Genomic DNA, 13,301 nt, shown 5'->3' with positions numbered 1-13,301 from the left:
CTTGTCCAGATCTGACAGCAGCATTACACTCATATTTTACAGTTCTAGTTCAAGAGTGTTAGTGTCATGTTACTAAAATTAGGCAAGGTCAAGTAAATTACTAGTTTTTCCTTTCTTCTTTGCTGCCACTGGGTGGCATTTAAATAAACACAACTGGTAGGGGTTGTAACACATATAAAGTAATATAGAAATGTAAATATATACATTTCAGCTGAAGTACAACTTCTATATGTAATGCTTATAGGAGTAATTCCTGGCATTTCTGAAGCATACCCCTGTATATAGGATTGCCTATGCCCGATGAACAAGAGCCACATGGTGTAATGCCTTGGGTGTATGAGATAAGAGAGAGGAAGAAGGAGCAAAGCTGCCAGACAGCACGCTCTTCTAGCCGAAATGGGAAACATAAATGAATGGCAAGACACACAGGTTCCATAAGCCATGGAACAATAGAATGCGTGTCTGGTCCCCAGCAGCGGACAGAAGGGACAGAAGAGGAGCCCAAGTGTGCAGGGGTAAGGGAGTGGTATGAGTGGGCCACACAAACGTGGACGTTCCACTGGTGTTAAATGAACGTGTATACCAGAGGAGGTTCTTAAGTGTAATAAACGAAGAGGTGTGTTTGTACAAGTAGTAAGTAAAATGGCCTATGGCAAGAACAATTTTGGTAAAATATGTAGGCTTTTAACTTTTAAAGAGCAACTATTGTTACCTTGCTCAGAATCTGTAGATATTGTTGATCCCATGCTATCAGTCCGGAGACGCTCCAGACCATGTACAGACAGCTGTTCCAGTCGGCGCTTGAGGTATCTGTGTTCCCGCTGAAGTTGTTCTTTGACATTTAAAGCTTTTCGATCCTGTTCTTCCAATTTCTAAGTGTGACAAGAGAGATCCAAAACATGGAATAAATATGATTTGGTGGTTTTGCTTCATTGTAGTTTCTCCAGTTATAAATTGTTCACACAGAAATAAACACTTATATCAAATCAGTCCCGAAAGCCCAGAAAGCTCTTATCTTGAGAAGCGCCTTTCATGTGGGACAATGACACAATTATACTCACAAAAAAGGAAAATAACAATAGAGTTTGCAGTAGGTAAAAAAAGAACAATTTGTTTGCTATCATATTTGTAACAAAATTTGAACATCATATCGCTTGTCGATGAATGCACCTACTGCAGAGAAATATGTATAGCTTTAACTTCACAGATCTGGATCCAAGCAAGTTGACATTACCTTTCATTCTTCTATGATCAATAAAATGGCCAGAGTTCAATATAGCCAACACCCAATAATGGCTCCAAAGAACAATTCTGAATGTTCGCTGTTACAATTATGATAGGGGGTGGAGGAGTTGGCAAACACTGGGCCTGCCATGTGCAATCACTCCATGGAAGATCACTCATCCTTTCTAAATCACAAGCAGTATACACGATGACACACATGGAAAAATTGTCAACCGGTCACTTCCCCTGCAGACTAAAAGCACTGTGGAACAGACGCAGGGCTTTTGGCAATGCCTGCTGCCTACGAATGCCAACCTAACTAAACCAACCACTCTTAAAGGCTTAAAACGCTTGCACTGGTCTTTGGAAGTGGGTCTGTTTATGTAATATTTTTCCAGTGACGTGATCACCATGGAGGTGGCTTTTTGGAACTGAAACGCGCTACCACTGCCACTTCTGCACTAAACAGAGAGGAATCCGGAGAGGCAAGAAGCAGAAGATATTCAAGGCATTTCCTAAACAAAAGGTGTTATATATAGCTCTAAAGGAGCTTGGCATGTGTTGTGCAGTATAAAGACCTAAAGGATTTATGGAGGTTGTCATTGGTAAATGCCAGCTAGAAACAAAAGTCCAGGGATAAAATATCACACATATGTGCAATGTTAGGATGTATAGGCAAAGGGATTTGCATTTTGTTGTAGGATCACACAGGTTTCAGCTGCTACACACAAGATAACATTGTCACATTTAATTTACTGGTACAGTGCCATATCCATGTTACAAGGATTCCGCTGTTTCCTTGCTTTGTTAATAACAAATCAACATTCATCAACATCTACTCTGATAGAATTAGCGCAGTGGGCATTTCACCAATTCAGGGCAATATGAGGTATGTACCAGAGTTCGTATTAAATTAGGCAATGGGTTGGCAATCTCAGAGAAGATCCATACCAAATAGGGGTTGGAACTGGGGTGCGTACTGGCTCCCTTATTAATCAGCCTCTACACCCCTCACATCAGGGAACGATTTGTTCAAACCCACCCTTTTATCCCATACATGAAGACAAGTTTTAACCATAATTGCAATACTCAAATGACGCTTTAATCTTCAACTATTCACCTATCACACTGAATAGGGCCTGTACTGTTTTCCCCCAAATTCTCTTTATTCAACTTTTGTAGGTCAACTAAAGAAGTCACCCTGTTCACAAGTACAAATCTTCACTGTGTATATCGTAAGACAATTCCCATAGTGTCCTCTAGGAACTCTCCATCTACACCCTCTGTCCCATTCCCAACCCCACAGCAGATAACACCTTTAACACAGCATCATTGATTATACTGAACCCCGGATCCTGACCGGGCATATTAGATCTCTGAAGTCCTTAGACATACCATATGAACAGGCCTCACTTACCTGTAAACGGATGTGGTGTGTTCCTGAGTTCATAAGTTATTTTTACCAATGGCAATATGAACCATACCCTGTTAAGCCAAAGATATTCCCTAGCTGGCAGACTGTTTGCGCATAGGTTAGCCACTACTAACTTAGCCACAGTCAGCAGATGATGGCATAATTTCCTATATCCAGTTGTTCAGGCCTCCTCTTCCAATTTCTGCGCCCCCAAAACCTAATACCGCCGCTTTTGGGTTGTCCCGTACGACTTACCCTGTAATCCCCGATTTCCCTTTCCTTTACATCTTTCCACTACTCAATAATCTTTGACCATGACCACCAAATATGGATATCTGATTTACCCGTGTTACACAGTCCCTTAGAGTCCACCCTGCTTAATTTTTACTGGTGTAGTATCAGAACATCACTTTCAACTCCAACTCCATGTGTTGAACTAACTCACTGGAGAAATATACCCTGCTTTGCATTGCGTCACACTATTTGTTTGAGGGATAAGTCCCCTTATCTGCTTTACATTTCATTTTGAATCATGTCCAGACAATGGGTTAGGTGCCTCTAGCATTCAGTACAACTTCAATGCAAGCCCTTTAAATCTGGACAGACGACACACTCCTTTCTCATAGACAGCTACTTCCCATGGGGCCCTCTATTTAATGTTGGCTGGATCACTCAAATGTCTAACTTGGTAATACTGGAGTCTATGCAAGTCCCTTAACTCACACTGTATTTTGCCGTGTCAAATGACCTGACACGGCCATTTTAAAACATATCCTTAGTCAAATGATATTCCCCTATTCACAGTTTATTGAATGTTCTTCATTCCAAGGCCAGTGTAAACTCAGGATTCGTAGGTACAGGCAAATAGAGTGAGGGTGTTTTGTTCTGTCCCCTCCCCCAGTTCCAGCTCCCATTAGTCCAGGAAGATTGTAACAGATGAGCAGGGTCTTTGTTGCTCTTGTACTCATAAGGTCCTAGTCAAGGATCTGCCAGCTATTGTACCTTTCCCTAAAGACCCCTGTTTTTTGTATGCTTTTGACATCCAAATTGTAGCTATCCATAAATGAGTAGCCCTTTAGTACCGCATCATGTCAAAAGGTCAAGAAATCTGCCTGAAGCTGACTGAGAACTCTGGAGGAAGCACCCACCAGGAGCACATGGAGGAAACATAGGAACCTGGGCATATTGAACATTTTCAACACCACAACCCGGCACAACCACAATTTACAAAATCCTTTCCACCGCGTGAGATACATTTCAATCTCATATTAACCCTTCAGGGGCACAGACGTAACCATTACATCCTGGCACTGGCCCTTGGGGGGAGTGTGCGCTGACCTCATCAGAGGTCGCCCCCATCCAGCGCGGCAGGCAGCAAGACATGAAAGGAAAGGGAAGGCTTTTTCTTTCCTTTCATGTCTCTCTGAGCATTTCTGCAACTTGATCGTAAAGTGATCGGGCTGCAGAAATGCCTACTAGACACCAGGGAGTTTATTTTGGTTTTGTTAATGAATAAGGGGAGCGGCCCCTTGGGCAAGGGCCGTTCCCCAAGGGGGGCATTTTTATTAGGTCTTTTCTGCTCCCCAAGGAGTCAGATCGGCCTATTTTAATTAGGCCGATCTGCCCTCGGGGAGCTGAAGCCACTAGACACCAGGGATCATTTAAAAAAAAAAATTACACATAGGGAGCGCACCTTAGGCAAGGGCATCTCCCTTGGGGTGCACTTTTATTTTACCCATTTCTGCCCGCCTGCTAGCCAGGACCCCAGTGCTCGTAGTTTGTGACCTGTATGCTCTCTCTACTTACCAAATTTGTCACTATAATTTAGTGACTCCATATTCCAATTCTGATTGGCACACTGGACCCCCTTATAAGTCCCTAGTATATGGTACCCAGGGCACTGGAGCTCCAGGAGATCCTTATGGGCTGCAGCATTTCTTTTGCCACCCATAAGGAGCAGATACACACACTATTTCACTGCCATTTTCCACTGCACTAAGTAACTTATAAATCACCTACTTGTCTAACCTTCATTTACTGAAGGCTAGGTGCAAAGTTACTGTGTGTGAGGGCACCCTTGCACTAGCAAAGGTGCCCCCACATTGTCCAGGGCCAATTCCCCTGACTTCGTGAGTGCGGGGACACCATTATAAGCGTGCACTATATATATGTCAATACATATATGTAGCTTCACAATGGTAACTCTGGATATGGCCATGTGAGGTGTCTAAGATCATGGAATTGACCCCCCAATCCAAATCTGGTATTGGGTGGCCAAGCCCATGTACCCTGGGGACTCCACCATGGACCACCAGTACTGCCAAACCAGCTCTTTGAGGTTTCCACTGCAGCCACAGCTGCTGCCACTTCACAGACAGGTTTCTGCCCTCCTGGGGTTTGAGCAGCTCAATCCCAGAAAGGCAGAACAATGCATTTCCTTTAGGAGAGGGGTGTTACACCCTCTCCCATTGGAAATAGGTGTTACAGGCTTGGGAGGGGTAGCCTTCCAGAGCCTCTGGAAATGCTTTGAAGGGAACAAACGGTGCCCTCCTTGCATAATCCAGTCTACATCTCTAAGTGATGTCAGAGACCTCTCCTGATAGGTGCATACCTGGGTAGGTAGCCAATCCCCCTCTCAGGGCTATTTAGGGTTTCTCCTCTGGGTGTTTCCTCAGATTCGGTTTGCAAGATTCCTCCAGGACTCCTCTGCATCCTCTGCTTCAGCTTCTGACTGTCGGATCAACCACAGACTGCTCCAGGAACCGCTGTAACTGCAACAAAGTATCCAGGACGACTCCTGTAACCTGCAACTTCATCTCCAGCCAGCAGCAGTTTCCAAGGTGTGCATGCTCTGAGGACTGCCTGTCTTCACCCTGCACCAGAAGAACCAAAGGAATCTCCCGTGGAGTGACAGAGTCACTTCCCTGCTTCAGCAGGCACCTTTCTGCGATGACAACTGGTACTCTGGGACTCCTCTCCTGGCGACGAGCGTGATCCTTGGAACACAAGTGGTGGACCAAAGTGATCCAGACTGTCCAAAGGTCCAACTGTCCAAATTTGGTGGAGGTAAAAGCTTGCCTCCCTCTGCTGCGACAGTACCCCTAGGCACCACGTCTTCTGCAGCTCCTTGGGCTCCTGTGAACTTTTTCCAAAAGTCCTTCGTGCACAGCGTAGCCCAGGTCCCCAGCACGCCATCCTGCAACGCACAGCTCCCTGAGTTGTTCTCCGGTGGCGTGGGACCCTCCAGTGTAGTGCTGCGACGATAGCACTTTGCATATTCTTTGTACCTGTGTTCTGGGACTCCTGTGGGTGCTGGCTGGTCTTCTGAGGGCTCTCTGAAGTGCTGAGAGCCCTCTCTGTCTCCTCAGTCCGAATTGAGACCCCCAAGTCCCTCCTGGGTCCAGACAGCAAACCGCATATTTGATTGAACCAAGGCTTGTTGGTGGAATCAAGCAATGCAAACAGCCTGCATCCAACAACTTGAAGTGGGACATCTCCTGCGCCAAGCAGGAACCCACAGCCATCTTCCTTGGTCCATTTCTGACCGGAGAATCCACTTTTTCATCTTCTAGGTTGGCAGGGGCTCCTGTTCTTCCTCGACTCTTCTTCGACTTCTGGAATTGGTCTCCTCTCTCCACAGGTCTTCAGGTCCAGGAATCCATCATTTGTTGCTTGCAGTCTTGCTTGGTTCTTGCATAATCCTTATCACGACTTGTAGTGTTGTTCTGAGGAAACTTCCTGCTTTCCTGGGCTCTGTGGTAGGGTACTTTACTTACCTTTGGTGTTTTCCTACACTCCCAGTGCCCCTCTACACACTACACTTGCCTAGGGGGGAATTCGACCTTCACATTCCACTATTTTAGTATATGGTGTGTGTTGCCACAAGGCCCATTGCAATCTATTGTATGTTCCACTGTTTGCACTATTCTATGACTGTTTACTTACCTGATTTTGGTTACTAGTGAATATATTGTGTATAATACTTACCTCCAGAAGGAGTATTGCCTCTAAGATATTTTTGGTCTTGTGTCACTAAAATAAAGTACCTTTATTTTTGGTAACACTGACTATTGTCTTTTATTGTGTATAAGTACTGTGTAACGCAAGTCATACCTCCCTGGACTCCCTCGGGAATCTAGTTTTCAGAAATGCCTGTTTGGTAAGTTTCCATAGATGGCTGCTGAGCTCAGGGCCAAAAACGCAGGTGCCCCCTGCAAAACCGGTAGTTTTTTATTTGATCATTTTGAAGTGTCCACGTTGTGTTTTGGGGCATTTTCTGTCGCGGGCATTAGGTCTACCCACACAAGTGAGATACAGTTTTTATCAGGAGACTTGGGGAAACACAGGAGACTTGGGGGAACACAGAATAAAAGAACAAGTGTTATTGCCCCTTGTCTTTCTCTAAATTTTTTCCTTCCAAATATAAGATAGTGTGTAAAAAAGACGTCTATTTGAGAAATGCCCTGTAATTCAGATGCTAGTATGTGGACCCCGGAATTCAGAGATGTATAAATAACCACTGCTTCTCAACACCTCGTCCTGTGCCCAATTTGGAAATACAAAGGTTTCATTGATACCTATTTTTCACTCTTTATATTTCACCAAATGAATCGCTGTATATCCGGTACACAATGAAAACCCATTGCAAGGTGCAGCTCCTTTATTGGCTCTGGGAACCCAGGGTTCTTGATATACCTACAAGCCCTATATATCCCCACAACCAGAAGAGTCAAGTAGACGTAACAGTATATTGCTTTCACAAATCTGACATCGAAGGAAAAAGTTACAGAGTAAAACTTGGAAAAAAATGGCTGTTTTTTTCAGCTCAATTCCAATTTGTATTTTTTATTTCAGCAGTTATTTTCTGTAGGAAAACCTTGTAGGATCTACACAAATTGCCCTTTGCTGAATTCAGAATGTTGTCTACTTTCTAGAAATGTTTATCTCTTTGGGGTCCAGCATTGGTTTCATACCCATTTCTGTCACTAACTGGAAGGAGGCTAAAAGCACAAAAAATAGTAAAACTGGGGTATGTCCCAGTAAAATGCCAAAATTGTGTTGAAAAATGTGGTTTTCTGATTAAAGTCTGCCTGTTCCTGAAAGCTGGGAAGATGGTGATTTTAGCATCAGAAACCCTTTGTTAATGCCATTTCCAGGGAAAACAGTCAAAAGCCTTCTTCCGCAACCCTTTTTCCCAATTTTGGCTAATTTCTCGGTCTCCTCCAGGGGAACCCACAAATTCTGGGTACCTCTAGAATCCCTAGGATGTTGGAAAAAAGGGCGCAAATTTGGTGAGGGTAGCTTATGTGGACAGAAAGTTATGAGGGCCTAAGCGCGAACTGCCCCAAATAGCCAACAAAAGGCTTGGCACATGAGGGGGAAAAGGCCTGGCAGCAAAGGGGTTAAAGAACTAATTATACATACTTTATGTGCAAAATCCGACAGTATGGACGCATTTGAATGTAGTAAGTTTGCCTTATTTTGCACACTTATCAACCAGGTCAAGTCTAGTTGCAATTCAGTAAGGTGCTGCATCACCACTTCTGTCATTAAAATTTTAAGACTGCCATTTTTATTGATCCCTTTATATAAATTTTGATTTTCCCGGGCCACTTTTCATGATAATTTAATCACTGCAGACTACATAGGCAATAGAACCTTTCTCTATTTGATTTACAACAATCTCAACTTAATGATAGAAAAACCTTACTGCTAGATTCTGCTATTGTGGTGATAACCTGCAGCTAACTAGTAACTTGGTAAATCTTAGGAATCTGGTATATTATTTGTTAAAATTATGCTAAATTTACTTACTTGGATTTGAGTAATTTGTATGTACATTACATGGTATCCACTTCGTCAAGGTAGGATGCTTGCACTGTGCACAACGCACTAACTTAGCTAGGTTTTAACTTTCCATTAAGGAGGCCACCCATCTGTAGCTATATTTTATTGATTGAATCTGTTTTTATCAAACTGTAACAATTTTAACCACTCAACAATAAATAACAATGTCATAAGTGATGTATTTATCCTTTGCCCTTGGTTCTATTGTCTTTGACTATGATGAATTTGTACAATGGCAATGCTGCAATAAAGATGGCGGATAAAGGATATGCCATGGCTGTATGAGGAAAAATAACTTTATAAGGATGAAAATATGCGACGCATGGGCTATTAAATTCCTAAAAAGGGTGGACAAATACCTGGAAGAAAAACAGAGGACTAGAGAACTTGGTAGCTGTCCAATGAGAGTTCAGGCTATCAGCCTATATATCCAGAAACAAAAACCCTCAAAGTAGCGAGGGAATGGACTAGAGCAGTGGTTCCCAACCTTTTGACTTCTGTGGACCCCCATTTTATCAATAGTGGAGCCCGGGGACCCCCACTGAATCATTATTGGAACACAGGGACCCCCAAGGACTCATTACTGATAGCTGAGACCTAATATTATTAAATTTTTTAAGCAGCCGCGGACCCCCAGGGGTCCCCGGCCCACAGGTTGGGAACCACTGGACTAGAAGTGTCCGGGTATTGGTGTCTACACCCTCCAGCACAGCTACTTAATAACAAAAAGCAAAACCAAACTAGTAAATAATCAACCAAACTCTGGATCCCTTATCATTTGAATGGGAACAAGTACTGAAACTTATGTGTGTTAGTCATTGATAAATATTTAAAAAATTGTAAGGTAAGCCCTCACACAGCTACTAATGCTTTATCATCGGACTTACTAGATCGCCAATGATTCTAATACGGAGGGGGCTTTACTGTTAGTCTGATGTCAGGACGCCCTCATAAATATAATCCAAACGTTGATAGCATGCCCCCTTCACCCTATTTCTATCTACCCTGACCACACACTCACGTTCTTAAGAAGAATTATCCTCTCTTTAGTAACCATCCAGTAACCATCAGAAAATATCAATAAAACAACTGTATGTCTTATAAAATATGCAGATGAAATGTATATTGATTACTAAACTGAAAAACTCCATACTTTGAACAATACATCAAATTAATACAACTATGACGTGAAATAGTTTTAAATTGTTGCAGCATTAGAGAAAAAAATCTACTTTGGGAATAAAGCAACCATACAGTACTGACTGCCTGGTATAGTACACCTTTTCATCAAGATAGGCCAGGAGCTATTACACATTCAGACCTACTCCATCTTAAATGAATACTTGATTAAATGTGCATATAGTAGACTACCAGTAAACTGCAAGCCTAAAAAAAAAACCCTCATGCTGCTGTCTTAACGGCTATCACAAACATAATGCAAGAAATAATGTGGTTGTTTGTCTCACTCGAGTTATAGTTAACTTGGAGCACAAGTTATAGGTCTTCATTTTGACATTGGTGGCAAATGCCGCCTACCGCCACGGCCACCAACATACCGTCGCCGTGGCTACCGACTGTCCATCGAATTATGACTGTAGCCGGAATTACACAAGAAGGCTGGCGGAATCCCGGCTACGGTCATGGCGGCGAACGGCGGGGCTGCTGCCAGCAGCAGCGCCACGCCAGCAAAACGCTGCCTACCGTATCATGTCCCATGATACGGCCTGGCAGTGTTTTCCTGGCGGACGCTGCTGCTAGCAGCAGTGCCGCGACCCGTCCCGTCTCCTGCCGGAGGACCCCCTGCAAGTAGGTAAGTCGGGTTCTCCGACAGGAGAGGGGTTTGGGGGGTGTTGTGTGCGTGTGTGGGGGTGTGTGTGATTGTGTTTAAATGTGTGCATGCATGTGTAATGCGTCTGTGCTTGAGTGGGTGTTTGTGAACATGTATGTTGTGTCGTGTGAGTGCGTGTGTGCCTGGATGTATGTTTGTGAGTGTTGGTGTGAGTGTGTATGAATGTATGCATGCGTGGGTGATTGTGTGTATACGTGTGTGTGGCTTTGTATGTATGTGCATGTATGTGTGTATATGGGGGGTCGGGAGTGGGAGGGTGGGCGAGGACTCTGGGGAGGGGGAGGGGGCGGGGGAGACCCTTATCAGTGCCAGAGAAGGATTTCCCTGGCACTGATATTGCCTACTGTCATGGTTTCCTTGGTGGTACAGAAACCACGGTAACCATGGCGGTGGGCGGGGTCAAAATACCATGGGCGACCTGGTGACGGCCACCGGGCTGGAGACTGTAGTATCCAGCCCGGCGGTCGTTACCGCCGTGGCAGTCAGTGTGTTAACTTGGCAGTTTGGCTTTGGCCAAACCGCCAATGTCATAACAGTGGAGTAAGTACCGCCAGCCTGTTGGCCGTACTACCTCCACTATTACACCAACCGCCGGGGTCATAATGACCCCCATAGTGTTTTGAGATAAGACTAACCGTAACTGTTGAATTTCTATGGTTTTGTGCGTGTAAAATCTGAACCTAACTATAATGTCCCTCTAACCTTTGTTTTTTTTGTGAATTTCTAAGGTTTTTTTTATAAATTCTATTTCCAAACTATAATGCCCCTGTAACTGTTGTTTTTTTTCCAATGAATTTCTAAGCTTTTTTAACGTTAAGTAACATTAAATTACCTAATGTTACTCCAACACTGACCGCGCACGGCCTTTGGCCATGCGTGGTGGCTGTTGTACGTAGGGACTGGCCTTTGGTTAGGCCGTGTGACCAACCCACCCTAGGCACTCAACCCCTGGTCACGCATGGCCTTTGTCTGTGCGCAGTGGGGGGTGGCAACAGGCGTTTTTCAACCTGGAATTGCAGAGAAAACACCCTTGCTTTGTCTTGAATATGTTCAATAAGTTGGGAGGATTTGCCCTTTGCAGAAGCGGAGTTTCAACCTGGTATGTTTATAGTGCTTCCTGTTGAGGTTTAATTTCTGTAACATGAGCATCAGTGCCAGAATGAATCCTCTCCTGCTTATTTATCCAAAAGAGTCCACAGTTTCACACAAAATGTCTACCAAACTGGAGTACTTTCTACTGGCTAATAAGTGCTACCTCGATGGTTAAATGTATAGTGCACATTATACTCTATCACTACGTAAATGACCAAAAGGTAAGTGACTATGGGCCAGATGTAGGAAGGCTTTTGCGACTCGCAAACGGCGAAAAACGCCGTTTGCGAGGAGCATAAGCCCTTCCGCGATGCAGAATCACATTTTGCGAGTCGGTACCGACTCGCAAAATGTGATTCCAACTCGCAAATAGGAAGGGGTGTTCCCTTCCTATTTGCGACTGCATCACGATGTAGAGTTGATTTGTGACCGCGAAAGCGGTCGCTAATCAACTCGCAGTTACCATCCACTTGAAGTGGATGGTAACTCATTCGCAAAAGGGAAGGGGTCCCCATGGGCCACCATCCCCGTGAGTGCCTAGACTCGCTATGGGGTCGCAAACTGCGACCCACCTCATAAATATTTATGAGGTGGGTCTTTGCGACCCCATAGCTAGTCGCAGAAGGTGTCTGAGACACCTTTCTGCATTTCCTTTTGCGAGTTGCAAATTGCGAGTCGCTGGGACTCGCAATTTGCAACTCGCAAAAGGAAACCTTCCTACATCTGGCCCTATGTGTGGTGTAATTTTGGGAATGTCACTGTTCCTAGAGTGTCTTCCTACTGAAATCTGTGCTAACATGAATCTTCTTAAAGAGAAGACTGCAAGTCTACAAAAAGTTGAATCTCCACCAAACTTCCTCTTAATTACATGAATTAAGTGCTTCTTTCTTTGGTGGAGATGTGCTCATATTCTTCTGCATCATGAACGCTCGTGGGGCCTTTTGGTAAGCTGTCCATCTAATTGGATAAACATGGGAGGACCGATGCATACCATTAACCTACATGGAGTGGGGCCAAACGGGTGGAGCTTTGAGGTCATTTTGCACACTTGCATACTTGTAGTAATGAAAAAGATAAAGGATAGACTCTTCTCTCACCAGGTGTGCACTGGCAAGACCCTGCTTGTCACAGTCACCGCAGAGGAGATTGAGCTCCAATTGAGCAATGATGCATAAGCAGATTGGATCCTCACCTGCTGATTTATCCAAGAAGAGTCCACAGTTCTGTGCAAAACGGTGAACTCTAATTGACCGCGGGGAGCCTCAATTCTCCGACTTTCCTATTGCTCCTGCACAATAGGAAGCAATCTTTTTGTTTTCCATAGCTCCCACCAAGCAAAAGCAAACTACTATATCCTGACAGTGGGCACCTCGGGACACAGGGACCTGGCCCTGAGGGGTGGTGGTCCCCGGGGCTGAAAATGGCCCAGGAGGGGGGCTGCCTGCCCCCAACCCCTTTAAATGATATTGGTAGCCCCAGGGACCTGGACCACCCAAGGGGCTAAACTTTAAACAAGCACAGGAGACCGTGCTTATTTTTTTTTTTTAAGTGCACTGGGATTTGTGAATTCTCTTTAATTTGGCAGCAAAAATTTAAAACAAAATGCTTTTTGGCCCAGGTGGTGTCCATGGGGGACCCCAGCACCAAGCCCAGAGTAGGGGTTCAGGGTATACCTACTCTGTCTCTTTTTCTTTATTTGTAACATTAGTTTTGGGACTCGGCTGAGTCCCAGGCTGAAGCACTTCCATCAAGAGGTTAGTCTTGACTGCCACAGAGGGAAGTTTGAAGTCAAGGACCTCCGCTGCCCTCTTCACCACCATTGCATAAGATGCTCCCGCCACTGTAGACACGGTAGGTGGAGAGAGCATGCCAGTA

At 44.5% G+C, this 13,301-nt stretch overlaps 1 protein-coding gene across 2 annotated transcripts in view; it reads right to left on the bottom strand.

Annotated features, from left to right (window-relative positions):
- The window catches only part of MXD4 (MAX dimerization protein 4), a 232,712-nt gene that overhangs the window by 31,130 nt on the left and 188,281 nt on the right, over positions 1 to 13,301 (bottom strand). For both annotated transcript variants that reach the window (XM_069203732.1, XM_069203722.1), the window contains one exon: positions 713 to 872. In XM_069203732.1, the coding sequence (XP_069059833.1) occupies positions 713 to 872 (160 nt within the window). The remainder of the gene's footprint in view (positions 1 to 712; positions 873 to 13,301) is intronic.

Source organism: Pleurodeles waltl, chromosome 1_2 (genome assembly GCF_031143425.1).
Source record: "Pleurodeles waltl isolate 20211129_DDA chromosome 1_2, aPleWal1.hap1.20221129, whole genome shotgun sequence".
NCBI classification, from domain to species: Eukaryota; Metazoa; Chordata; class Amphibia; order Caudata; family Salamandridae; genus Pleurodeles; species Pleurodeles waltl.
The sequence above is the reverse complement of the archived record's forward strand: the minus strand, read 5'-3'. Positions and strand labels throughout refer to the sequence as shown.